Source organism: Poecilia reticulata, chromosome 10 (genome assembly GCF_904066995.2).
Source record: "Poecilia reticulata chromosome 10, P_reticulata-male-v2, whole genome shotgun sequence".
In the NCBI taxonomy this organism is placed as follows: Eukaryota; Metazoa; Chordata; class Actinopteri; order Cyprinodontiformes; family Poeciliidae; genus Poecilia; species Poecilia reticulata.
Window position 1 is genome coordinate 30813848 of NC_088839.1, and position 27528 is coordinate 30841375.

Sequence of the window (27528 nt, forward strand, 5' to 3'; positions counted from 1 at the left end):
GTATGCCTTTCATTCATAACGTCGACGGCTCCAGTGCGCCGGTCTCGAGGTTTACCTACAATTAGCAACGATTACTCCTTAAAATGTCTCACGCAGTACCGTCGGAAAAGCCATCCAACCCCGAGAATCCTCGCGTTTTTTTCGACGTTGACATCGACGGGGAAAAAGGTCCGTTTTTTATTTTAAATGAACTCATGTAGCAGCACGTTCTGTGGCTAATTGAACTGTTAGCCTATTAGCTACATCCGCCCCAGTGACTTCCAGAAGCTCTTTCAGTTTCTAAGGAGTCAAAACGAGATAAAGCTGATAAAATAAACATGTTAGATTGATGATAACGTTTCACAGTTAAAGTCTAGTGTTGTAAAGCCACACTTATAAAGTATATTAATATACTGTTCATACTTTTTCTTTTCTTTATTACGGTTTTATCTTTTTTTAAAAAAAGGTTTTGTTGGCTCTAGTGGCCTTTATTTGAAAGTAGTTTGACAGGAAAGATGGTTATGAGAGAGAGGGGGAAGACATGCGGCAAATGTCACCAGGCTGGGAATCACACCTGCGACCTCCGGCATGAGGACTTAGGCCTCAATACATGGGCTGTGATTTGCCCCTGCGCCACACAGCACCACCTTATGATCATGTTTGAGTTAAATTTGAAGTGAAAATAGGAATTCACGGTGTTCTTTAGTAAGATGAAAAAGCAGGGATTGTTTTACACGTCTTTCAGGTCAGGATTAAATTGGAAAAAATGGGAGTATGGGGGGGGAAAAAAAAGACTTTTTCTCTGTAAGACATCCATTCATCCATCTTACCTTCACTCCGTACATTAATAACAGCAAATCATTCACTATAAATTTCTACCATTCATCAGTCCATTCTTCTACCCATTTGTCCAATGTCTGTCTATTATCCACCCATCTATTCTTTCATCCATCATTATCCATTTGGTTGAACATTGTTCTCCCTTCCATCTGTTCATTTTCAGCCCATCTGCTTGTTCTTCCATCCACGTGTCTGTCTGTCCATCATCATCTTCCCTTTTTCTCACCATCACTTTTCACTAGTCTGAAAAAGTACTGGAACAGATTAAGATTGCATTTATGTTTAGAACACGTCAAGGAAAATAAATGTTAATTTATAAAGGCTTATAATAGTAATAAGAAACAAAAACTGAAACATAGACACTGTTTCATTTGACAGTCCTTTCCAAAAGGAGAGGTAAAAACCTCAAGTTTCTTTTTCACTTGTCCCAGATTAGTTTATCCATTTGTCTAAACAGGAGTTTGCTTTTTTTGTCACAAAATATGAGTCAATACATTAACATGAACATTTAGTTGCAGATCTGTACATGTTCACACACATTTATTCATCCACATTACATACAAAATGCAGTCACCACTCAATGTTTGCACCTTAACATAGATTTAATGATCTGAACACCTCAACCATCATCTTTCTCCTAAGGTGGCAAACATCAGTAATCTTTCTGATGTTTGCTTAAATCTAATTTATAAAGGCTTATAATAGTAATAAGAAACAAAAACTGAAACATAGACACTGTTTCATTTGACAGTCCTTTCCAAAGGGAGAGGTAAAAACCTCTCAGTGTTGAACTGTCCCAGCATTTTTCTTGCTTTACTGCTTTTTAATCCAGTTTACTACCGTCTAGTCCTTTTCAGTCACTGCATAACCTAAAACAGAGTTTACCTGGATATATCACAGCTTATATAATTATGCATATGATGGAGCAAATTCATGAACTATACAAAACAAAGATTTCTTAAACTCAGTTTTAAGATTTCACTATTTAGCTGACATGTTTACAACTACTTGCGATTTATCAAAGTTTCACCCAAACTGTCCTCTGAAGCTGTTTCTCTTGCTTTTCTGTCCTCAGCCGGCCGCATTGTTCTGGAGCTGTTTGCCGACGTCACCCCTAAGACTGCTGAAAACTTCCGGGCACTCTGCACCGGAGAGAAAGGCGTCGGGAAATCGACGGGGAAACCGCTGCACTTCAAAGGATGTCCGTTCCACAGAAGTAAGCGGCCCTCATCCTTTCATTTCATCTCACATTTGAGTTGAATGAGTCAGGAGGACACCTTGAAGTTAGAACATATGTATGGTGGGTGAACGGCTGAAGGGGGTTTCCAGTAAAGCGACACATTGTACCTGTGGAGGGTGTGTAATGAAAGTTATGCTTGTGTAGCTCAGTTTTAACATAGATGTTCGATGGTGGACTTCAAACTGTAAACAGTGACAAGCCGATCTAGTTTGTTGACCTCTAGAGCTTTAACTCTTTGAAAGTAAATTTATTTATCCAGTTATTGTCAATATTCATTCCTACAGAGACACATAATGACATCTAGCTCTTGAAGTCGGCACTTTTCTCTTAAATATGTGGCCATATTACAAACCTTTACATGTTTTATGCCTTCTGGTGCAGGATTGAAGTTCTACTGGTGGTAGTTTTATTTAAAAATTGCAAGTTTTAGTTGTGATAACCTTTTAAGGAAAGTACAAAGTCCTTAGTTTTTTTCAATAGTGACAGGAAAAACTATTCCTAGCCATAGTTGGAAAAAAAAAACAGTTAAATATTGGTAAATGCTTTATAGAAAAACAGGTGAAAATGTGCTGAAATTGAAGCATTAATTACATTTTATTGGATTTCTTGACAAATTGTACATCAAATGCTAATATAAAAATTGCAATACATTTATAGCTTCATTTTATACTTGAATTGATGCATTTTGCATAGATGCTGGATTTCAACTGGTAAAGGCAGCAGGAACTAGACAGTTTGATTGACTCCACCCATATTTCACATAGCATATTTCTAACATCTCTTAAAAAAGGTACTTTCCACAAATCTGCTGTATCAAGTAATACTAATTCAGGTGGAAAATTGTATTCCGAAAACATTCCAGTTCAGCGGTGCCCAAAGTGGGCGCTGGAGGGCCGGCATCCTGCAGCTCTAGTTCTCTCCCTTTAACGCACCTGAATCAAATGATGGCTCATTAGAAAGCCTAAAAAGAACGTTGGCATGCTGGAAAGGTTGTTACTACCACAAGGGAGAGAATTAAAACATGTCCTGACCATCAGTGCTACCTTGTCAGATTTTCCTACCGTAGCACGGATAGATAGCTATGTCTGTCGGTGCTACTCGTCCAAAGCTGCTACCGTCATGTCCTCAAACCGTAAACTATAGCGAGTTGTGTTAACGTTAAATACATTGGATAACATTATTTGAGTGACAGGACTGAAGTGGAAGCTTAGAGTTATACTTAGCATAGCATTGGAACAATTGATATACATGACGAAACCACAATGTCACTTCCTTTATCTGAATATCCTACCCGTTTAAAATGAAAAGCTATAGATGATAAAAGGCACTAGTCCTTTTATTAACCTTTTTAGAAAAATATTTTCAATACAGAGATGTTTGTAAATAAAAGAAACAGATTTTAATTGAAATTAAATTAAACACAGACATCTACAAATACAGATCACCACAACTCTTTTTTGCTCATTAATATGTTGTATGACAGACTTTAAATGCAGCGCAGCCATAATGTGGCCACTGAACTGCGCAGGTCACTGTGCACCTGAAATGATAGGATATGCTTAATATACACCAATATTACACCGTAGACACAACTTCAATCTCAAATAATATCACTAGCAACATGTTCTATTTAGCATGGTTTTAAAAAAGTGTTATTAATCCGAAATATTTTAAAGTATAGGGACACTGTTTTAAAGCCAGGTATAAATAAAATAAATTAAATAAAGCTGAGCTTAATATTCCACAAAATCAAAAAGACGAAATGAAACTTCCACAGGTAGGATGTATTGAAAAGAAATCTGCTGAGCCAGCAGTATGTGACGGAGCATCGTTGTGGGCTTGTAGGATGGATTCATGGGTAGCACAGATAGAACACTGACCTCGGGCACCACTGCGCGAGTTGGAATGGGACACTCATTTTTATTACAAATTGTTACTTTGAACTGCCTTATTGCTCAACATTTGCTACATAAATAATATTACCTTGCCTTACAATCATTTTGTTGAGTGTTCGAAATACAGTTTTTAAAATATGAAATGTTCTGAGGCTTTTACTGTGCTTTATCTGTTTTCTTTTATTTGACAGTCATCAAGAAGTTTATGATCCAGGGAGGTGACTTCTCTAACCACAACGGCACGGGGGGCGAGAGCATCTACGGGGAGAAGTTTGAGGATGAAAACTTCCACTACAAGGTCTGCAATATGTTCTACTTCTACATTTGCTCTCAAAAACTAATTTAGCTCAAAAATATACAATGTAAGCCTTACATTGTAAGGCAATTGTCTAAACCTGTCTTCGTTCTGGTTCATGGATGCTACTGAAGGCGTTTCTCCTCTTCTTGCAGCACGACAAGGTGGGACTGCTAAGCATGGCCAATGCTGGGGCCAACACCAACGGCTCACAGTTCTTCATCACGACGGTCCCCACACCCCACCTGGATGGAAAGCATGTGGTCTTTGGACAGGTGTTAAAAGGGATAGGAGTTGTAAAAATGCTAGAGTCCCTGGAAACCACAGAGGACACTCCTATAAAGGTACAGTCAGCAGAAAACCATTAGCCTGATTTACCTGCATAAAAAGGCCAAAGAGCGCTTCAAAACAGAATCTAACCAGTTTCAGTTTCAAAATGATGATGTTTAATATTTGGGAAGTACAGTGCCTCAGACTATTAATATTATATTCATCACTGCTTTACATCATCGTGCAACACTCTTGAATGGTGGTGTTGACTTAGCAGGCATTTGTATCTAAAGTTTTTAATTTAAAGAAAGAAAAATATTGTAATTGTAGCAAATAGAAATCATTTTAATAACCCCAAGTGACCTAAAACAGAAAGTTTGTTCAGATTTAATATAACTGAGGGCTTGTTTGTCAGATTAAAAGTACTTTTTGAAAATAATCCTTAAGCTGCTATTCAACATATTTATTATGCCCACACTTCCCTGTTTCTTACATATCAGAGAATAGATTTAAAGACAAGCCTTTGTTGTAACAATGTAGTATCTGTATGTTGTTGCAGTTTTTAACCACACGCCTTGTAGGGCTTTAATTTCATTTACATATTTAATAGTTGATTTCTGACATGTCTTTGAGTAAGTCTGGTTATCAAACAGATTTAATTCATGGTCTGTTCCCTGAGTGAGTATTACACTGTTAGCCGACATTATATATTTATAGACCGTCTTTGCATTAATTCTGTTAGAAATATTTGAGCATCAAATAAAATCGTTCTGCGTAAAATGTCCTGTAATCTGCCTGTTCCCCCCCTCAGCCTTGCATCATAGCGGACTGTGGTGAGCATAAGGACGGGGACAGCTGGGGCGCCGCTCCAGATGACGGAACCGGAGACGCTCACCCAGACTTCCCCGAGGACTCCGACATCGACTTTAAAGATGTAAGTACCAGCGACGTCTTTGATCTTCAAGGGCACGGGTTCATCCTGGCAGATAGCATCAGAGCGCTGCCAGGACTGGAAGGCCATGTTTGGAAATGTATTTCTTTGCTGCCCTTTGCAGAGTCAGCCCAGAGAACGGAAACTAATTTTATTCTGAGCATTGAGGACACCCTTTGCCTGGAAACTGGAGAAATTGTTGCAACATAAACACGTCACTAAAATGTATTTAGACAAAGTGACTCAGCTAGTCTGACTCAAACCTTAATCAAATAATGTGCAGCTCAGTAAAATAAAATATCAGTAACGGCTGAATTTATTTTAAAATCTCAATTCAATAATTACTAAATTACTAAAGCAGTTACAAAATGTTTCAACCCTTTTATGACAAGCATAATTAGTGATAAGCAAAGCACCTGTTGTTGTTATGACCTGCTGGAAGTCGGAGCTGGGTGTCAAATCAATTTTAAATACATTTTCTGTTTATGAAAATTAAAATTTAGGGAAATCTGGATTTTTTTCCCCCCACCAGTGGCACTCCTTGGGTTTCCGTAGGTCAGAGTGATGCAGTTTCGGTTAAATGGAGTTGTGTTTACTAGTTAACAGAAAATTAATTAGCCGACGGAAAAGCTGCAGAAGCACGTCCAACGGTCGGTCTCAGCGTAAAACAAGCAGCTGACAGCAGAGTGAGCCGGTTATTGGTTTCCTCTAATCACACCTCAACAGAGTAAAAATCAAAAACAAACCAAGACAAGATTTCCACACGGGGAACATGTCACGTTTTCATTTTAATCTTTCAGCTTGACAAAGTTGTGTCGACTGCCGAAGACGTGAAGAACATCGGGAACGTGATGTTTAAGAACCAGGACTGGACAGCTGCAGTGAAGAAATATAAGAAAGCTCTCAGGTAAGACTCCGTGTCTCTGCAGCTGTGGTTCCCTTTCAGTCACAGCCGTCCTGGGAGAGACGCACGAATCCGAGCAGCGCTTCAGTAAAGCAGCTATCAAATGAAAAATATTAAGGTCATCTGCATAAATCAAACGGATATTTCATACAGTATCTGAAATAAGTTGTTGTCCCAAAGGCGATTTGAGACGCAGTTTTAATTCAATTCAATAATATCATATTTATCCCCAAGGGAAATTAAATGTTGTCATAACTCGTATCTTCAAAGAGTCGTTGTGAACAGGAAGAATATCAGGTAGCAGTCAGTTGCAACAAATCTGAAGGGGCCTCTGACTGAAGACTTGCTGTATTACCTCGATTTAAAAACATGACCAAAAGTCTAGAAAAAGAATAAATCAGAATGCAAGACACTTATGGAGTCGGGACAAAAAGACAGAATTAAAAGTTCCCTGACAAAAATGAGCAGGAAAAATCCGGTTTTCAGTTTACTACCAAACCAGCCTGTCAGAAATGGAAAAATACCATTTTTTTCCAGTCACTGAATGCACCATTCCAACTAGTGCCAAATCATGATGGTGCTTTTTGTTGTGAAAGTTGTGGCTGAGTGAAGAATCCATTTTCTCGGGTGTTTAGTAAAAAGTTCAGAGGAATCAGAGATTTAAGAAGCTATTTAAAATAAAATCCATTTTTTCATTCAGCTACAAGAAGTTGAGACTTAAGCTAGATAATGGAAGGCTGAATGCAGTCATTCTTTTTTATCCTCCTGTGTTTTCAATCTCTGTCACGGATTTGATGGATTTGGAGAAGTTGGCAGCCATTAGTTTACTGTGGTGTTGGAGATTCTATTAGGGGCTTTCTGCCCCTGAAGGAATGAAACAAGAGCAAAAAGTTGAACTCATTTTTTTGGTGCGAGTTGGAATCTTCCAGGATATGTGTTGTGTTCAGGGACAGAACCTCAAGGCCAGGTCATATAATAGAAGTTATGGAGAGAAAGGTGTGTGGTTTAGGAACCTTAGAGTCTGACCTTTCTTTTTTCTTTTTTTTGTTTATGACTCGGCTCTTTCAGCAAAACCTCCAGCATGAAAAAACAATGACTGTAATTGAGGTGGTTTGACCATTTGATCAGGATGTTTTCTGACCGCCTGCCTTTATTTAACCAGGTCAGTTGGTTGAGCCCAGCCAACCTGGTTGACAAATCGTGATACCTGCAGTGCTCCAGATGTTCTTCTGGCATCTTTTCTGACCTCCTGGATGGAGTACTAACGTTTTCACACTGGTTGGATGGCAAAGGAGAATTATTTTCCACCTCAGCAAAATTGTATTAAACATTTACAGTTAAAACAATACAAGATGTATTTTGATATCCATTTTATCTTTATATGAACTGATTAAAAGCAGTTTGATCTGAAACAGTTAAATGCTAAAAAAGCCTGCAAGAATACAAATACTTTCACAGTACTGTAGTTTTTCTGAAGTACACACACCTCTTATTTTTCTTGCTGACCTCATTAATTACATATGAAATGGTAAATACAGTTTAATCTGTGAACTCTACCACGTAGCCTCCACATCGAGTCAAAGTTATACTTAAAAATAGGAATAAAAACAGTTTGACTGCAACAGCTTTGACACATTTCAGTGTCCTTCTGTCTTTTCTTATGATGGGGAGAAATCTGTATCAGCAATTCAAAGATGGGGAAAAATGAAATTGGCCACAAAAATCTGAGGGCCCCACCTGAACCTGAACCTTTATGGCCTGGTTTGTGTTTGTGCAGGTATCTGGACATGAGTGGCAACCTGGTGGAGGATGAAAAGGAACACAGGAAGCTGGAGCCCACAGCAGTCAGCTGCTTCCTCAACATGGCCGCCTGTAATCTGAAGCTGCAGCTCTGGCAGGAGGCTCTGGAGAGCTGCGATGAGGTGACACCAGCAGATCTGCTCTTATAGCTGCCTTACTGCATCAGATCAACAGTCAGGGTTAACATGTTGTATTTCCAGTTATTTTAACTGGAAACCAATTCATTTAGGTGCAGTTAGAGCATCATAGCTGCAGCTTTAAAGGCATTAATCAAAACAAGGTCGAGTAAAGATAACATTTCTGTTTCAGGCTCTTGAACTAAACCAAGAAAACACAAAGGCACTTTTCCGGCGGGCCCAGGCCTGGCAGGGGTTGAAGGAATACAACAAGGCCTTGGTAAGTTCTTCAAAGCTTTTCTTCATCTTGAGAGAACAACAGAAGGAGAGTTATCAAAGCAGCTGCTGGTGGTGGATGTCACAAAACTGGCAGCTCATAAAGCTGGAGGTGTTTTGTTTTTTTATACACGGTTGTGTCTAAAGTAATAGCAGCAGTCCATCATAATAACCTGGATCGCTGTTTTTAATAGAAATTATTTCTAAATGCCAAATTTACAAGAAGGTGTAGCAGAGTAATCAAAAACTAACAGAGCCAACAGTGCATGCTGCTGGTTCTGGTGTAATTAATTAAAAGGTGTGCGCTCAAAAGAATAGCAGTCCATGAGGTAATTCATTATGTGAAACAGGCGTTACCTTGATTTAATGATGTACATACTGTATATAGCAGTCCTGGTGAAAGTGGGTCAGTCCAGAGGAATGTCTGAATGCCGTGTTTCTCATACTGTAGTGTTTTATTTCAGAGCAGGTTTAAATGGGTCTGGATGTTCTTGTAGAGAATTGGGACTAAATGACCAGGAAACGGGTGTTTTTAACATGCGAATGAACATTTTACACATTTCTTATAGTAATATTCCTTTACCCTCGCTTTCTGAACATCAACAGATTTGATCAGTTTTTCTTTTAATTTAAACTTGCATTTACATGTATAGAATATTGAGCTATACCAATTTTTTTAAAGCAACCATTTAGCAAATGAAAGTGATATCCTTTGTACTGCTAAGTTGTTTTAAGACTATTTTATTTGCTTTTTGTTTTAGGGCGATCTAAAGAAAGCTCAGGGAATTGCTCCAGAAGATAAAGGTATGTTTTTTGTTTAATGTTATTTTTTTTACAATCCTAGCCTAAATTCAGCTTGGAAAACTTAAAAGTCTAATAAAAACGTTTCATCGGCTAATAACTGCCTATTAGTCAACTTTAACAACAAAAAGAGATGAGTGACATCAATACAGTAGAACTAAAAATAGTTAAATATGATCAAAATGTCACCTTTTCATGTGAAATCAATAATGAAACCTTTTCAATTTTTTTGACAGCCATCATTAATGAGATGAAAAAAGTTCAACTTAAAATCCAAGAGGAGAAGGAGAAGGAAAAGAAGATCTATGCCAAGATGTTTGCCTGAAGACAAACTTTGTGCTGCAACAAGTTGCCGTTTGTTAATTTTTGCAGTCATCTCAGTAAAAATTGAAGTTATTCAGAGACTGTAACAGTATTCTCATTCTACTGTAACACTTCACTGTGATTACCTCCAGCTTTGGTCTGAAGCATGTTCAGGTTACAGCTGACTAACTGAGCAACACAGCTTTGTCGTGTCTTATTCTACATAAAGTTGTGTATCTTGTATCATTTCAATGTTGAGATTTTGATACAATACACCGGTTTGCTTTATTTATGTTTTTACTGGTCAATAAAACAAGGAATAACTCAAGTTTTCTTTATTTTCTGTGACATTATACAGTGTTAGTTTCTGTTAAAAATGCCAACAGACATTAATTTACAGCCTAATTTTTACAAAACTGACAGAAAATGTTTGTTGATCAAACATTTTCTCTTTAAAAGGATTAAAATGCCCACAGAGCTCATGCAGAACCCAGCAGTTGGACCTTCAAGATTCATAAACACGCTTTATAATTTAAAGTTGTACCCTCAGATAGATACACGGCTAACGGTTCATACTCAGGCACATACTGACCACTCCGGATTCCTTAATGTGAAAAAAAAAAGTTTTGTTGAAGATATAAGTTCACATTCCGTTGTAGGCGGGTCCGCCGCCGCCCTCCGGTACCACCCAGTTGATGTTCTGGCTGGGATCCTTGATGTCGCAGGTCTTACAGTGGACACAGTTCTGAGCGTTGATCTGTAATCTCATCCCATCTCCGGTTTCCATGGGAACGTACTCATACACACCTAGAGGATGGATGGATCAAAGAAAATTTTAAAAACAAAAATGCTCAACTTGAATGTAATTCAATCAGGTTTCATGTGATGCCTGAAAGGAACGTCTTTGTATTGAATCCTCCTTGATCAAACTTTCTAGGATGTAAATCACTGGATTTATCACAACATAATATATCGATTTGCTTGAATCAATATAATATTGTGTTGCTTGATTTCACAAAGTCCGTCGTGATACAATTTTGATTTAATTCATAATTCTAAAATTGATATTGTGGACTTATCTTTACATCAACTTACAAAAACTTTAAATTTGATCGTCTTATTTAATTATTTCAGTTTTCTAAACATTTTTCTTAAAATATATCACTGTTCAATGTAGACTCATTTTTATCGCCTTGTATTTAGCTCCATGTATCCTGGACTGCTTTATAAATAGACTTTAAACTGCCAATATCACAGATCTGCAAAGTTTCTATAAAATGTTTGAGCATCTGAAATAAGTTCAGATAAAGCAACATTTACTTAATTTAGAAGAATAATCTCTTTTACGGAAACTTTATTAAAACCTGTTTAGTACTAACCTTGTTACTGCTTTAGCAGTTTAATATAAACCAGAATTCTGCAACCTTTAAAATCCAAAGAAACATTTGTGCCTCGTTCAGCTAAACAGAAGTCATTTAGAGCCACAAGTATTTAAAAAAATATATATCTACAATTGAAAGTTCATTCAAACTTTTAAAGAACCATTTTATTTCTACTTTTAAGTTTTAAAGTAAAGCATGTATACAGTTTCTTCCACAGAACACAAATCTATACTTAAAAGTGTCATCCATTTTATCCGAAGTTAAACCTGTTGCAGGGTACAGACCTCTGATGTAGGCACACCTTGTCAAAAAACTGTTTTCCAAATTGAGCAAAACTATGAGCCACAGATTGCAGAATAACTGAAGGTTAATCTGACATTTAACTGCATTAATAAACAGACACTGAAGGTTAATCTGACATTTAACTGCATTAATAAACAGACGCCGTGTGGAAGATGTTTAGCTGAAGTTGGCAAGTTTGTGTAGAGAAAAAAAAAAATGTGAGGACGAAGCTAAAAGTTCAAATCACTTCAAAATGCTTAAATGTAATTTAACTGTGATAATGAAGAAAGAACAAAGCAGACTAAAAACATAAAAATGTATTTTTATCTTCCTGCATGATCCAACCCACTGCGCTTTTGTTTGTTGCATTTGAAGGAAACCAACAAGCGTAAGAACAGCAGCAGTGAGTTTCCCAGAGCCACATAATGAAGCTTCACTTTCCAGCCATTTCCACCAGAGCCAGTCTTTGAGAAAATTAGTTCAGTTGCATTCAAAATGAGATAAACAGCCAATAATTTAACCGTCTGCCTCACTTGCACACCAACAGCAGCCGTTTGCCCCATGCAACACCCAAGATGCTGGACTATTTTAATCAATAAATTCTTATTATCAGGAGGAAAACAGACCCCAGGCACAAACGTTGTTTTGTTAGAAGAGTGCTGCTTGTTAACAGGTTTTTCATTGGAGTTTAAATTATGAAGTTCTAGAAAAAGCTCCAGGTCGCAACACATTCAACACTATCTTTTTGTCTTGAAGATACAGACTAAAAGAGTGTTTTCCCTTCTAGATTAATTATCAGAGATGATTGTCTTTACATATATGTTACTTTAAAACAAGAGGATACCTTCTGTGAACCTGGACAGACTCGATGTGCTCATGCTCTGCTGAAAGGCTGTGAGGTTACCTGCCGGGCAGAAGCGCTGCTCAGGTCCGTCGTAAATAGCCAGGTTCCTTTCGACGGGGATGCGGTCGTCCTTTAGGGTCAGGTGTGGAGGCTGGTCGCCCTCGTGGTTGGTGCCGCTCAAGGCCACTGAGGACAGCAGGTCGAAGCTGATTTTGCCGTCGGGCTTCGGATACTCAATGGGCTTACAATCTTTAGCAGGTTTCAGCTGGTTTGCATCCAGGCCTGCCGCAGAAAGAGCACGGTGGGTTAGGAAGCGTTGTCCTCAGAGGACGACTAAAACAACGGAACCGTCCAGATGGCCGTTCCGAGTCGAGACGGATCAATGGTGACGTCTGCAGCTAATTCATCTACCGGTGTCTCAAAACGAACAAGACTAAAACATAAAAGGATTTGGGAAAGAACTACATAGTAACCTCTAGTTAACCCTGGTCCAACCCTCTAGACCAGAGTTGTCCAAAGTGTGACCCGGGGGCCATTTGTTGACTTTGAAATTATTTTGTCCGGCCCTTAACTACAAGTTAAAAAAGGAAAAAAATTCAGCCAATAAAATAGAAAACAACTGATGACCACCAATTTTTTTTATTTTCTCGTTTTTTTTTCAAACCAAAGTCCTTTTTATTTTTTGACTCTTTAATATAAAGCCGTTCTGATGACTAATGAGAAAACAAGGAGGACAAACATCAGCAGATACACCAACTTCTCTCATCGTCGTGCTGTGGAAACATCAATAAATTGCGTTCTGTCCTTCCAGAATATGGAATCTTCATTCCCTAATGAAATTTACTTCCATCTGAACAGCAAGCCTAAAGCAACAATCTGGTATTTTTTAATCTTTATCTCAGGTAAAACACTTTTAACGTCGTCTTCATTGCTTTACGTCTGGCTTTACAATCCTCTCAGGAATGCAGTTCTCCAGTTGGTTTTTTTCTGCCCAACTTTCTAAAACGCTTGGATATGAACTGCAATAATCTTAGTCATATTGGTGTGCGCAATACTGTGATCGCAAAAGTATGAATGATAGAAAGTAAATTTGCAGAACTATCTGATCACCCTATAAATATTTAAAGCATCTCTGTCCAATCGGATGGACTCACACCTACTACAGAGACCACAAAGCTGAAGTTTGTGGACGGTGTTTAGGAAGTGTCCTGAAAATGAGAGGTGATTCTTTTCAATATTAAATGTTTCAGCAATAGTATTACAGCCCTAGAAAAAGAAAGCCCTCGAAACATTTCACTCTTTTGATTATGGTCATATTCATTAAGGAATGTCTGTATTATTTATTGACCTTGTGTTGGTTTTTACATTTTAGTTTCAGAAAAAGAGAAAACACATTTCAACTGTTTCTCTTTTATAGCTTTTATATCTTTGCCCATTTCACTTTATACAGTCGAGCAAACATTAGATTTGCTGCTATTAAATATTCACAGTTTTCATCAGTAATCAATCGGATAAAGTCTGAAGTTAAACCAACATAAAGCGGCGCTCCTCACCTATGTGTTTGAGTGTCCAAGGCTCTTTTCCTCGTAAAATCCAGTAGAAAATGCCGGTGTACACCATCCCACCATAAAGGCCAAAGTAGTTGTGGAAGGACGGCCTGATGTTCCTGACAGCGTACAGCTCTTTCCACACAGAGGAATTCTTCAAGTTGTCACTGTACTCAGGTATATGAAGCCCTACGATGCATAAAAGGTTTTAAAATGAAGAGTGAATTGTAGACTCTATATTTTTGTGACATTAACAAAGATTTGAAGGAAAATATAAAACAAAACAACCAGCTAGACAACCTTTTCATAACAGGTCCAGTCTGTTAGAATCAAGCTAAAGTTGGTTCATTTATTCTCCATTTCATTTGCTTCAAAAGTCAAAACTCTGAACTGCAAATTAAATTACAACTGAGCTGAAAATTTTCTATTTGCCAGATAGAAACCAGTGTTTGGTTATTCAGTGACAGCTGGTAGCAACTCAGGCCAATACATGGATTTTAAAATGGATTTTAAACACTAATGGAACATAATCACCAGTAGACACTGAACAGTACCGTTTACAAATAGGTTAATGAAGTGCTAATAAGTAACCTCTACATGCAGAGCAGCCATACTGAACTCTGACCTCAACAGGAGGAGTTCCTGATGCAGTTCCAACCGGGAATTCTCTCAACAACTTTAACTTTGATCCATATTTTGTCATGTATCAAATGCTGACCAGAAAAGTAATTATATTACCAATTTTACTGTGAAATATTCTGTGCCACCCTTGAGTATTTTTCAAGTTGACAATGCTTCACTCTCAAAGCATGTTGGTCCTCAAAGCATCCCGTTATTTTTCAAAGTCTTTGGCCAGACGTTTTTTATTGATATTTCAGTTCTGTGATTGATGCACCTGCAGTTTTAGACGTTTTGTTCCAGTTTGACCGCTGCCGCCATCTTACACTTTTCTAACTTTTACAAAGTCAACCTTCCTAACTTTTCAAAATATTCTGCTCTGAAGAAATATTTGTAGCTACTGTATATACACTTGCAGACAGAATAAAATATAGCTAACAAAAAGGTCATATGATCTCAGAAGGTCTAAGAAAACCCAGTGGTTTATTGGCAAAACTAAGATATGATTTAGTGCAAAACTACCAAAGCTGTACATTTATTAAAGAAAATAAATCTCAAATTAGCAAACTGTCTAAATAAAGTATTTATAAGATATGTAATATTAAAATTTTCCCAAATATTTAATTTTGGAGTTTTATTAACTGCAAACCACATTAATAAAAGAAGAAAAAAAAAATCTGAGAAATGCTTGCTCAGGATGAAATGTCAATGAGTTTTCTTTTTTTTATTACATTTCTGCAAATGGCAGAAGCAGAGAAGCCACTGTAAGTCACAGTGAACAGAGACAAACTAGGCCTGAATGTTTAAGTTGAAGTTCCACACCTGCAGTCTCTGAGTCCAGGTTCTCTGCAGTGACTTTAGGGAAAATGGCTTCAGCAGCCAGGATGCCGCTCTTCATGGCCGTGTGGGTTCCTTTTATCTTTGGGACATTCATGAATCCTGGGCTGCAGCCAATCAGCAAACCTCCAGGAAACGTCAGCTTTGGGATGCACTAAGGAAGAAACAGCCAGAAAACAAGAGTTTTAATCATCATCTTACAACACCAACACCAAAAACCTGCTAACGCTCCTCATTAACAAGTTAAAATAGTAATACAAGTCTGAAAATCAGAATTAATAAATTAAAAGTTGAACACATGTAAAGCCTAGTTTGATTAAAAACTAGGCTCAGTACAACAGAGGAAATTTATTCAGGGTCTGTTTATTTTTGTTACAATCTTGCAGCAACGATTCTGTGTTCTTGCAAAATTTGACTTTGCCATTTTGCAGATGGTTTTAATCAAACACAGAAGCACTAAAGTTAACAAACCCCCAAAGGAGAAACTTTTCTCCCTTAATCATGTCAGTACAACTGCTTCCACCCCCAAAGTCTCAGCAGGACCCAGGCTCTGACATTTACACCAGATCCGTTTGTGAAGTCAGGAGAAGTCTGATTTAAAATAACAATCACCTTGTTAAGGGCAGCCAGAAGTAGCTTTCCTCACCAACTAAAGCAACATACCTGAAATCCTCCTTCATTTAAGGCTCTGGCTCCGTAAGCAATCCTCTGGCCTCCCTCCAGCGTGGAAGCTACGAAGGGGTGATGCTTCCAGCGCTGAAACTCCCTGAAGGGGCTTAAATACGGATTGAAATAATCTAAACCAACCTGGAATTTTAAAAAAGGGCATAATTAGCAGAAGAGCAGCCATAAACCTGAATTCATAAACCTCTGACAATCCATCATTTTATGAATTTGAAATATCTGAAAAAGCAATCTTCAGGGTTTCCACAAATCCTTAAAAAGTCTTAATAGGCATTGGATTCATTAACCCAAAAATAAGACCTTAATTTGTACCAATATGTCTTAAAATTGTTACTCGTAAATATGGTTTTATGATAGTAATTCATCTCATATTAAAATAATTGGTACCATTTAACATAAGTCATTAGTAATTTACCAAACGGCTCTCGATGTAACATCATGTGATCCCAATAGCAGAACTAATGAAAGCAAACCTGTCGCAGCCGGGATTCTCAGAGCTGATGCACGCTGTTCATGTAGCATTTGGACCCCATGGGGGGAAAAAAATACACAAACAAAAATTGTCTGTCTAACCAAGATATGTCTGCATGGCTGAGACCAGTACCAGCCATGCATTGCATTTTGTGCAAGAATTATTTTAAAGACGGCACAATGGAAATCAAGGCAGTGCAGCCACATGTGGGAAGCGTGAAACAAAGCCTGAACATCAAGCTGCCAACAGTCAGCAGTCATTTCTGGTTTTGAAAGCATGTTATTTTAAGATACTTAACTAGAGCCAAAAAAACCTCAAAAATAAAAAAAAACTAAAACCTACGAATACTGTGGAGTAATCGTTTGGATTTAATAGTCATCTGCCATTTGTGTGTTTCCAAGTTTTCTTTATTTTTGGAAAGTTTTTCCAAAATTGACACTTTTACACTGAACCAAAATGCAATATATTTGTTAAAACAACATTTGGGTCAAATAGGTGATAACTGGAGTTGTTTTCCCCCTATTTGTGTCTATTGTGATCCATCCATCCATCCATTTTCTGCCGCTTATCCGGGGGCAGCAGCTTCAGAAGGGAAGCCCAGACTTCCCACTCCCTAACTTGTGAAGTTAGTCTTAAATTTTATTTCAAGTTGCAATAAAAAAAGTCTTAAATTGATCTTGCTTTAAGCTGTAAGAACCCTGAATATTAATCTTACAAAAATCAAAGTGTTTTTTTAACAAAAGATAGGCTTGATATAACTTTATAACTTGATGCTTTCGTTATGAAGCAATATGCAGAAGGTTCATTCCGCAAAGCCAATAAACGTTTGCAAAATTACCTGCAGGCAGTATTGGAATACTGCGCCCATGAGAAACGGATGCATCCGATTATCCTGAGATTTTTTTATTTATTACTACAATAAGGTTCAATTTTCATACACACAAGATGCGAAAGCACTCACCACAAAGCCCAAGGCAACCAGAGGCTCCCCTTCATTCAGGTGATACAGGAAGGATCCTCCGTATGTGTGTCTGTCCAGAGGCCACCCGACAGAATGCTCCGTTCTGCCTGGTTTCCACTTCTTCTCATCAATCATCCACAGCTGAAAAAAACACATCGTCTTTACACTATGCAGCTCATATTTAATCTTTCAAACAGAATTATTTACTTAAACTCGTTGGAGAAAAAGGGACGTTAACCTCAGTGATCATTTTTTAAATCAGTCTGTTAATTACCTCCTTCAGGCCGATAGCGTAGGTCTGGGGTTCACAGTTCTCCCTCAGGTTGAATTGCTTATAAAGCTGCTTTGCTAAATGGCCGTGGCAGCCCTCTCCAAACACGGTGACCTTAGCGTGGAGCTCCATTCCTCGCTCAAAAGTATCCTGAAACAGGGATTTAATATCAACATAAAGTTGTTTCAAACACAATTAAGCATCTGGAAAATTACAACATTTTTTAAGAACCATAAAAATTTTGTGCAATTGATCAACAACGAGAAGCATTTGTTCCCAGGAACGTAGGAACGGGCCATTAAAAATAACATTTCAGATTAACTTCTTAAAACCAAATATGATTTAAATTTTTTTTTTCTTTTTTCTTAGAAATAAATTAAACTTGGATTAAATCAGATGGTATGACCTGAATTTAGCTGAACTGCCACCGACTTATATTTTGGTAACATTTACATGAACTGCTTTAAAACTGCTTACACTGGAGAAATATCAAAGATTTCCGCTTTTAAACTGATTAGCCATTAGCATAAAAAACATGTCCTAAAACTCAAGACACTGTTTTATCTTCTGCAAGTAAGTGATTTATTGTAAAAATTTTAACTATACTAACATGTCAATAAAACATATCCTGCTGAAAAGGGTCAAAGGATAAAAGCTGAACCTAAATATGTGGAAAAAGGATCGTAAATATTTAAAGAAAGAGTCCAGAATCACAGCAACTGAACGGACAGTTGCCTCGTTGGACCTCAGATTTAAAGAAATGTGGTGACTCAAAGCTTTTTGCTTCCCCCATGTAACCCTGTTCTCACAACACATTTAATAAATCATGAGGGAAAGAAGTCAAAGTACATTCTTAAGGTCTCAACTTTAAAGTCAGCTATCCTGACGAATCAAATCCTCCAGTGTTGTAATTGTACAACAAAGAGACTCTAAAATAAAATGAGCTTTCTACATGGTTCGTTACCTTTGGTGAGCCATCCTTGGCAATCCCCACATCATTAGTGGCGATCCCTTTAACACTTCCATCCTCATGAAATAAAACCTGAAAGTAAAATGCAGAAATAGCCACAAAGGATGATGACTGTCTTTATACAGCTGGGATTATACACAAGGAGGCGTTTCTGAATATAATAAATATAATATAATAAGAGTTGACTTATAAGGTCAACTCTTTAAAGTACACAATAAGGAAAGAATGTTAAATATTTAATTTGCAGAGCAGAATATTTTGTGGGTTTGTTAAACAAAGTCATAGCAGATTTTAATTTTTTGTTGGACTTTCTTCAGGCAGGTTTTCATGGCTCTTCCTCTACCGTGTTCCTCCAGCAGTGAAATGCTGCTCTGCCAGCTTGAGATCAAACGAGTGACCCAGTCAGCAGATCATCCCACCTCGTTCCCTTCCACGTCTCCTGGCCTGTTTTCACAGTATGCTTTGAATCAGTGTCCATCTGAGTGCCGGAGCGTCGAGCTGAATCTGGCTGGCTCTGACAGCGCGTCCCTCCAGAAATCATCTGCCTGCTTCTGTCAGATGATCAAATACCAGCAGCGACTGGGCGCCATCTGGAAGCCGTCCTGACCCGTGCCATCACTGCCTCCATGGCGGGGTCTACCGTTTCAAGCATTCGCTACACTTTCATCTTCCTGATCTTAGTTTCATCAGAACAAAGGATACTTTACAACAACCAGGCTGACATTTTATTGTTGAGTGTTTTCAATCTGTATGATGCAACTTATGCTGCTTTCTTTTGCTTCAACTAATAATTTATATGGAATTTGTAGAGATTTGTTTTTAAATAAAACTTCTCTTGAGCATTTTGGGATATTATTGATTACAAGTCTACAAATAAAAAAAAAGACTTAACTAGCAATAATAAAATCAATTTATTGTTGTGTTTAAAGATTGTAAATATGTTGGATTTACAGGCAAAAAATAAGTCACGTTTCTACAGCTGCTGTTCTGCCTTATGGAACGTTAAAACATTATTTTATCATTATTATTGTGGTTTTCCATTGTCCATCCATCCATCCATCCATTTTCTTGCACCCTTATCCCTCAGTGGGGTCGGGAGGGGTGCCGTTTTCCATTGTCCACTGGCATAATACAAATTGTTTTAGTTATGAAAAGTGTTGGATGGTCCTGACTTGTTATATTTCCCAATTTCCTTAAAGGTAAGGGTGAATAAATGCAGCACTTCGACAAGATTATCCAAAACACATGAAATTAACCTTTACGAGAGCTTAAAAGACCAGAATGGAAAGAAAAATAAAGTAAAGCAAACAGCAACTTTACTTCAATTCAATGAGGGCAGTCATGCAGTCTAAAGACCCCACCTTGAACTTCTCACTGACTGTAACTACAAAAATACTTGGCAAACTATTAAAATTACAAGAATACTGTAAAAACAGTGGGCTAGCCAGTTAGCGTAAATTATTGTTAAAGGTTTCATTTACTATCTTCTTGAGACAGAAAGACAGAACTTAAAGAGCAGCTTTGAATCATTATACTGTAATTTATTAAACTCTAAAAAGACACTTAATTGTGTACAAGTTTGATGTTTTAATTTTATACCAGCAGAGATGTCCTGGAATAACAGAATTCTACAAATAACCAAATTAAATCCGCTCTACGTTTATAGATAAATTACATTTTGGGGGGAAAAAAACCCAAAACATAAGAACAAAATGGATAAAATGGTTGTAAGACATGTAATAGGATAAAAATATGTAAATCCTCTTTGATCAAAGGAAGTGAAGATCTCACCTCAGCAGCAGCATAACCGGGATAAATCTCCACTCCCAGCTCCTCAGCCTGCTCCCCCAGCCAACGCACAAGGTTTCCCAGCCTCACAATGTAGTTACCATGGTTCTGCATGGGCAGTCCTAAGCACATTCAGATAAATCACAAAATCATATGCAGTCATGTTGGATGATACATTGGTTTATTCCAGGGAAATCCTCCAGACAGCATATTCTCAGCTCAAAGTGTTTACGGCACCATGTGGAAAATATCTTCAAATGAACCAAGTCAAACATATTTATAAGCTGCACCACTGAAGAATATTTCATCTTTTGCACATCAACGTAAATGCACAGCATCAAGACGATGCGCACAAATTGCAGTCCTGGCAGAAACACTGAAATTGTAGGGCAGGGGTGTCAAACTCCAGTCCTGAAGGGCCGCTGTCCTGCAGTTTATAGTTGTGCCACAGGTACAAAACACCTGAATCAAATGGCTTAATTACCTCCTCAGTTCTCCAGAGCCTTGATAATGACCTAATTATTCTATTCAGGTGTGGTGCAGCAGAAGCACTTCAAAAAGTTGCAGGACCCCGGCCCTCGAGGACTGGAGTTTGACACCCCTGTGTAGGGAGTCTCTTTGTGTTATACAGAACTCACAGAAACAGCCATGAATGTAGGACTGGCCCAAATAAACATGGTAAGAACTCAGATTAGTCAAGTCATAAGCAAAGGGAAAGTTATAAACTTCCTAACCAAGAAGCCTAATGGAGGTTTTTACCTGGCAGTATGGGGACGGGGATCCTGTGCTTTTCTGTAAAAATGCTGAACACATCTTCTGTCACCGGAGTGTGCAGAGGGGCCTGAGGGAAAATTCAATATGTTACTGAATACATTTTACACTTTACTGATACATCAACAGTTTATTATGCTTCCGAGTATTAGCATGACAAAATGCACATTAATTGGCTGACGAATTAATTACAATATGTAAGTGACTCATTTAACTATTTGACTGTAAATGAAGAATGAAAGAACAGGAGTTTACAGAGGAGCCCCCCCTATTTGATTATTTTTCTGTGGAACATTAACTTTAAATGATTTGTGAAATATTTGCATATTTGTGGATTTTTTCATACAGAATAAATAAACAAAAGAAAATAGAGATTGGAAAGGTGATATTTCTAGGAGCAATGCTAATTAACACGCTACTGGCCAGCGTTTGCAAAGCAACCAATCCAGAAGTGCCATTTATTTTCTTTGGCACAGTTTGCCTGAACCAGAAAAACTGAGATCATTTGAATTTTATTTTGTCCCATTACCTGGAAGATTTCACTCTTATTGTGCATTTAGTTAAACAGCTAGATAGAAAAATATGTAAAAATAAATCAATATTAGAGTCCACAAAATACAAGATCTGAAAGGTTCATTCCTACTTGATCTTGTTCTCCAGAGGCCAATAATGAGCTCCACCTGATGTAACTTAGTGGTATTTGGGCAGCGTAGGGGCCACACATATTGAGATACTTGCCCCTCGTTCCTTCCAGTCAGGAAAAAGCTCAATGAGCGCGTGGGGCTCCACACAGGCTCCCGACAGCGTGTGAGCGCCGATCTGAGGGGCCTTCTCCACCAAGCACACTCGCAGTTCCTTCTCTTGTTCATTTGCAAGCTGCTTAAGGCGGATGGCTGCAGAGAGACCAGCAGGGCCGCCGCCGACAATCACAACATCGGCCTCATCCGCAAACCTCTCCATTTCCATACCTGCGAGAGAAAAAGAACAACACAGGTAATGTGCATGTTTGTGAAGGTCTGTAACAGCTACAACTATGTCTGCAGTATTGAGATGATTAGTTTAAAATCCATCCATCCATCCATTCATTTTCTTACACCCTTGTCCCTTAGTGGGCTCAGGAGGGATTAGTTTAAAATAAATAACTTAAATAAAAAAATAAGATTTTCCATCTGATTTCAGCCATGATTCAGGATATAATCCAGACTGTAAACCCTCCCAAAATCAGAAATAACTATAATAACTATAAGGCCACATGGAATTATTCTTATTTATATGTCAAAAAGTGCAGTGATTAACTGTTCCATTCAATTATTTAAGTTTTATTATGAGGCAGTTATCCAGCTTTACTGTTTTACTTCAGTTTCCTTTGCTTTACTGAATCTGAGTGCATCTAAGTGAGACTGCACTGAAGTCCAAAACAAAAAGGACTGAACACTGAACAGTTATCAGCAGAAAGGGCCAAAGCTCAACATAAGACAAGTGGTTTAATGCTGCAGAAACCAGTCCCAAGGTGTAATCCAGAGTTCCACATAGTCCCAACACAAATGTATGACCAATAACAGGTGAAAGCAAACGTAACTCAGTAGAGGCTGAGGTGTTTTGTTGGTTGGAAGCAGAGCCTTGGACAAGGAGGGAAATATTAACGTCGGCTTCATGGTAGATTTACTAATGCAGATTTTATGGCATTATTCTGTTGACAAAACCAACAAAACTGAGATGTTGGTGATTTAAAACCTGATCGATAAAAGGCTAGCTGAGGATCGAGCTTATCGTTAGTAATCAGCATCTCTGCATATTGACAGTTGTTTAATATGTATGCAATTTTGGGCTCCATGACAAAAAAATTTTATTGTTGTCCCTGTACTCATTTTATAAAGATACATTTCTGTTATAATAAATATTTCAGTTTTGTTGTCAAAAGAGCAAAGAGAGACAGAAATCCCCATAGACTCCCTGAAATGATGCTGACTGACATGTCGCTGAACAGTGTTGCTCACCTTTCTCACTGGGGCAGGGAGGAGATAGGATGGTAAGGGGGGCTAGGCCTGCTGCTGACTCATCTGTTGTTAAGTGTGGTAAAAGGTACAGGGACAAGTTAAATATATGAATATCTTTGTAAATATATTTCTTCACTGATTAAATGGAGGCTAACAGTACCAGGGTTTCCCCGAGAAAACTTGCTAAGCCTGGTGGTCAGGGAAGTCCACCAGCGGCTCACCATGTTTTTCTGCTAAATAATGTTAAAAGTTGACTGGAAAAATATATGATCTCACATCAGTCTCACAGCACACTCAGCAATAAACTCTAAATGCTATTGGTGCACATGCTTGGCCTTGGCCCCAGTGCTTTAACTATAAACCCTTCTTTGCAATCACTGCCATTGGTGTATATATATAAAAAAAACCTTTTGAAATAAACCACCATCGCTTAGCCTGTTGGGAGGGCAAGTAAAGCCTGGTGGCCCACCAGGCTTACGATGCACTGGGGGAAACCCTGAGTAGTGTGTAGCTAAGCTAACTAAGCTAAAACCTTGATAATCATACACAGTAGATATATTTACCCTGCTTCCTGTGACCTCTCTCGGAGAAAAACTAGGTTTCAAATTGACACCCTTTCTTCTGTCTGTCTTCTTTTTCTTTTTTCTCTTTACATTTTTGAAAACCTGACTTTACCATTTTTCCTGGCAGCTTATAACATTAACAAACCCTGTCATGCAGACAAAAGGGGGTGTTAGCTTTTTGCTGTAGGAGAGGAAACAAAATTTTTACAGCAAAAAAATTAAAAAAATCTAGATAGATATTTTTCCCTTTATTTGTGGCCTCCCTATCAGCCAGGGGCCCTTGGATTATGAAAACAGAATTACTTTTATTTGCTTTATTTTAAGATTGCTTCATTCCACAAGCGGGAAGTAAATTTGAACTGTTATTTATTTGATTATGTGTATATTATAATTAATTTGTTACAAATTGACAAAGAGTTATTTTTATTTTCTTTGTCTGTAGCTACGTAGTGTTTGTATCTGCCTAAAAAAAGACAATAAATAAAGAATAGGTGAAATAAGCATCAACCTGGGCGGTATGTAACATTTTTCTAACTGATATTCATCAGTCCAACAAATGTCAATGGGAGATATTCACGCAAGTAACTTTGCCGTGTAAACATGCACGCACTAATTTCCTAGTTTAGAACACAAAGGTCCAAAAATGGAGGAACTAATTATCAAAAATAATAAAATCATAAATAGTTGCCTATTTTTGATTACTCTGGATTTAAACAAGATGAAAGATGTAAACAAAGCGTTGTGTTGCTTGTGCTGACGTGTCGTCTCATACATGTCAAACGTGAATGAGAATTTAAGTTTTTGTGCATGCTACGTTATTACCTGGTGGTAGATTTCCATCAACAAGCTCTAGAAAAGCTTTTCACCAGCACAAACTTTTACTAAAATATTGGAACACAAAAAGGAACAGCTCTAGACAAATACAGTGCCTCTAAATATTTCTTAAAGTAAATTATGTTCCGCGCCGTAGAAAAGCAGTCCTTTTGTTGAGTTACCTCATTTTTTGAAGCAGCTTTTTGGGGAGAGTAAGATTTCCAACTTAGCGTACAGCGGAAGAATGAGCGCAGACAGAAATGGACCGTTACCTCAGTAAGGAGGTCAAAGGTCATGAGGAGGAAAATCCACTGGCTTGGTGGAAAAAGCATGAAGAAAAATAACATCTCCCATTGATGTCACAAATGATCCAAAAATATCTGTGCATACCAGTCACAAACACAACTTTGGAACGTCTTCAGCACCGCAGATAAAACTTAAGAAATCAAAGAATTTACCTTAAAGCTTGGTAAGGATTATTTTCCTGTTTTCTTCTTGTTCTTATTCTGTATGGACACATTATAGTTTATAGTTTATTCATTCATTCATTTATTTATTTTGAATGCACAAAGTTGCTCAAAAAGACCATAAACTGTGGCAGGGATTGTTTTTACAGACGCACATGTTAGCAGAGTATGTAAAACACTGGAACGACCTGTAAACCCGGTTAAACTAGAAGAAAAAAGCCAATCTTTGTTTCCCTCTCCACCACTGTGGTTTATCATTTAAACAAATGAATTTACTGAACATAGGTTGCTACCATTCTGCCTGTCTGTTATAACTTTGAGAAAATAAATGACTGCTGAACGCGTAGACACCCTGAGGAAAAAATGTAAGCTTTGCTTGCAGCTGGAAGGAGTTTGTGTACAACATTAAAAACAGCATTATTTATGATCTTTTTCTATGAGCTGCATCTTTAGGCTTCAAACAAGCACTGTTACTAATTAATAAACTAACTCGTACTCCCCAACCCCCAAAAAAGAAAGCTCTTTAAAAAATAAAAATAAAACCAGCGAAAGGCTCAGCTTATCATCGATGGTCGACAATTATCCAACTTTAACAAGCATTTCTCCAAACTATGATTTTTTTATTTATGGATACATATTTCAATATTTACACAAATTATTAAATGACCTAATGCTCTTTTATAGAGGAACACTGAGAAAAAGAAGCTGATATTTACCATTAGCTCATTAGTCAAACTCTCTCATTGCATTGTTGGTTTCATAACAACATGCTGTTTGTTTTACTGTTTAATTAAAACTGTGTTACCTCAAATTATCTATCCACATTTTAGACTCATTATATAATGCCTTTAATATCTGCTGTTTACTTCCTTATAGTGTACTATAGAAAATAAAGTCCACACTTATCTTGAAAAACAGATCAGGTTACATAATTAGACCAAATGACAATCTCATGACCCAAAGCAATAAAGGTATAAAAACATGAGCTCCCTTTAGGTTAAAGGTGGATACCCGACTTGGATTAATTAAAATATTACAGGAGCTTTAATCATGAATATAAAAAATAAAAGGTCTCACCTTCCCATCTTGCATCTTTATCTCGAGGATGAATGGTGTAGTGTGTGGTGATGCGGGTCGTCGGCGCTGAAGAGCAAGTCCTCCTGTGTATACTAGAGTACAGTTGCGGGGCTGAAGGGTCTTTCTGTAACGTCGCCAATGTCCTGATACATCTGTGCGCTGCAAGAAAGGAAGCAAGTTCCAAATCAGGCGTGGTCTGAATTTGATTCAGACCAGTTCTAACAGGTGGCAATGGGAGACCTTGAACTGGCTAAGACCGGGCTGACTGGATCCTCTGAGGGACACTGAAATCTGCTCTATGGGACAAATAAAGCTAACTAGAGTTGTGAGGTGACAGAATGCTGGATGTTTATTCTGATTTGTTCTTCTTACAACCTTTGATAACGTTGATATTATTTTTGGGTTGACGCTTAACAGGGAAGGAGGAAGTTCAAGCCATCTATTCCATATGTTGGGTAAGGACTTCAACTTCTCCCTCCCAGGCTCTCTAACCACACAGATAGAGATTTTAAGGGAACTGGAAAAAACAAATGAGATCGATAAGTATCAGCCCTGCTGACATGCTAACATGTGACATGCATGTTAGCATATCACAACAGTCTTGAGTCTGGCATACAGTCTTTAGTCAGAAGCTTTTTGAGATTAGTTGCAAGACTGACTGCTACCAAAGATCCTTCCATCCCACAGCATCAACATCCATAACAACTATCTGAAGATACTTGGATAATATGATTTATGACATTTATTTTTTCTTTGTGATAAATTACTTTTTTTATATCTCAGCTAAATTCGTTTGCCTAAGAAGCTAGTGCTGTTAGCAAGCAGCTGTTAAACATCTGTAGAAACATCAATTTTGCATCTTCAGTTAAATGCAAATATTTCTGATAACTTTGCAAAGTTAATTTACACATATAACCTGAATATATATTTATAATCCACAGTAGATATTTTTTCCCTATTTCCTGTGACCTAAATAACCGATTCAACTTTCACCTACATTAGCTTTGCGCTAGCAAAAATGAGAATGCTAAGCCAAGCTTTTTTTTTAAGGAAACACGAGAAAATTAAAGGAAGCCAGACAAAATAGATTAAAGTATCCAAAACAGTCGAGGAAGCATTTAGCTTAAGTTTTAAAGTTGCTTTTTGTTTTTAATCATATACAACTAAATCTCAGCCTGTTAGCCCAACGGCTAAATTAGCTTACTTACCTTTACAAGTGTATCTGCTGGCTGGAAACATCCTCTGTCCGCTAGCGCTGAGCCACCAGAAGACAGCGGCTCCTCTTCCAGAGTCAGACAGAGAAACGCAATTCTGTGTTCAATTCGAACCCGGTCCAAACCTTCTACAACTCCCAGCCTGGAAAACAAGTAGTGACCGCAGAATCTGCCTTACCAAACAACGTCTCATAACAGCGCAACGTATGAACGTCATACGCTGCGCTGCTGCGTTTACTCTACACATATGGAACTGCGCATGTGTAGATCTGTATATACTTCACAGCATACAAAATATGGTTTAGAAATCTTTGGATTCA

At 37.8% G+C, this 27528-nt stretch overlaps 2 protein-coding genes across 3 annotated transcripts; one reads left to right on the top strand and one right to left on the bottom strand.

The window, feature by feature from the left end:
• ppid (peptidylprolyl isomerase D) lies at positions 1-9978 on the top strand. The gene is made up of 10 exons (XM_008421078.3): positions 1-168; positions 1895-2035; positions 4146-4252; positions 4405-4593; positions 5331-5453; positions 6251-6357; positions 8132-8276; positions 8464-8550; positions 9308-9350; positions 9584-9978. The coding sequence occupies exons 1-10, from the start codon at positions 84-86 to the stop codon at positions 9670-9672; spliced, it is 1116 nt and encodes a 371-aa protein (XP_008419300.2). The 5' UTR covers positions 1-83; the 3' UTR covers positions 9673-9978.
• Positions 9971-27419, bottom strand: etfdh (electron transfer flavoprotein dehydrogenase). Of its 2 annotated transcripts, XM_008421079.3 has the most exons (14): positions 27203-27419; positions 25995-26153; positions 23075-23137; positions 21816-22045; positions 21066-21147; positions 20310-20428; positions 18513-18590; positions 17552-17698; positions 17278-17418; positions 15824-15967; positions 15146-15314; positions 13712-13894; positions 12219-12440; positions 9971-10457 (listed from the first exon to the last, which is right to left on the bottom strand). In XM_008421079.3, the coding sequence occupies exons 1-14, from the start codon at positions 27231-27233 to the stop codon at positions 10294-10296; spliced, it is 1932 nt and encodes a 643-aa protein (XP_008419301.2). In that variant the 5' UTR covers positions 27234-27419; the 3' UTR covers positions 9971-10293. The 2 variants fall into 2 exon arrangements, with proteins under 2 accessions (XP_008419301.2, XP_008419302.2); XM_008421080.3 differs by lacking the exon at positions 23075-23137.
• Positions 27420-27528: the final 109 nt, after the last annotated feature.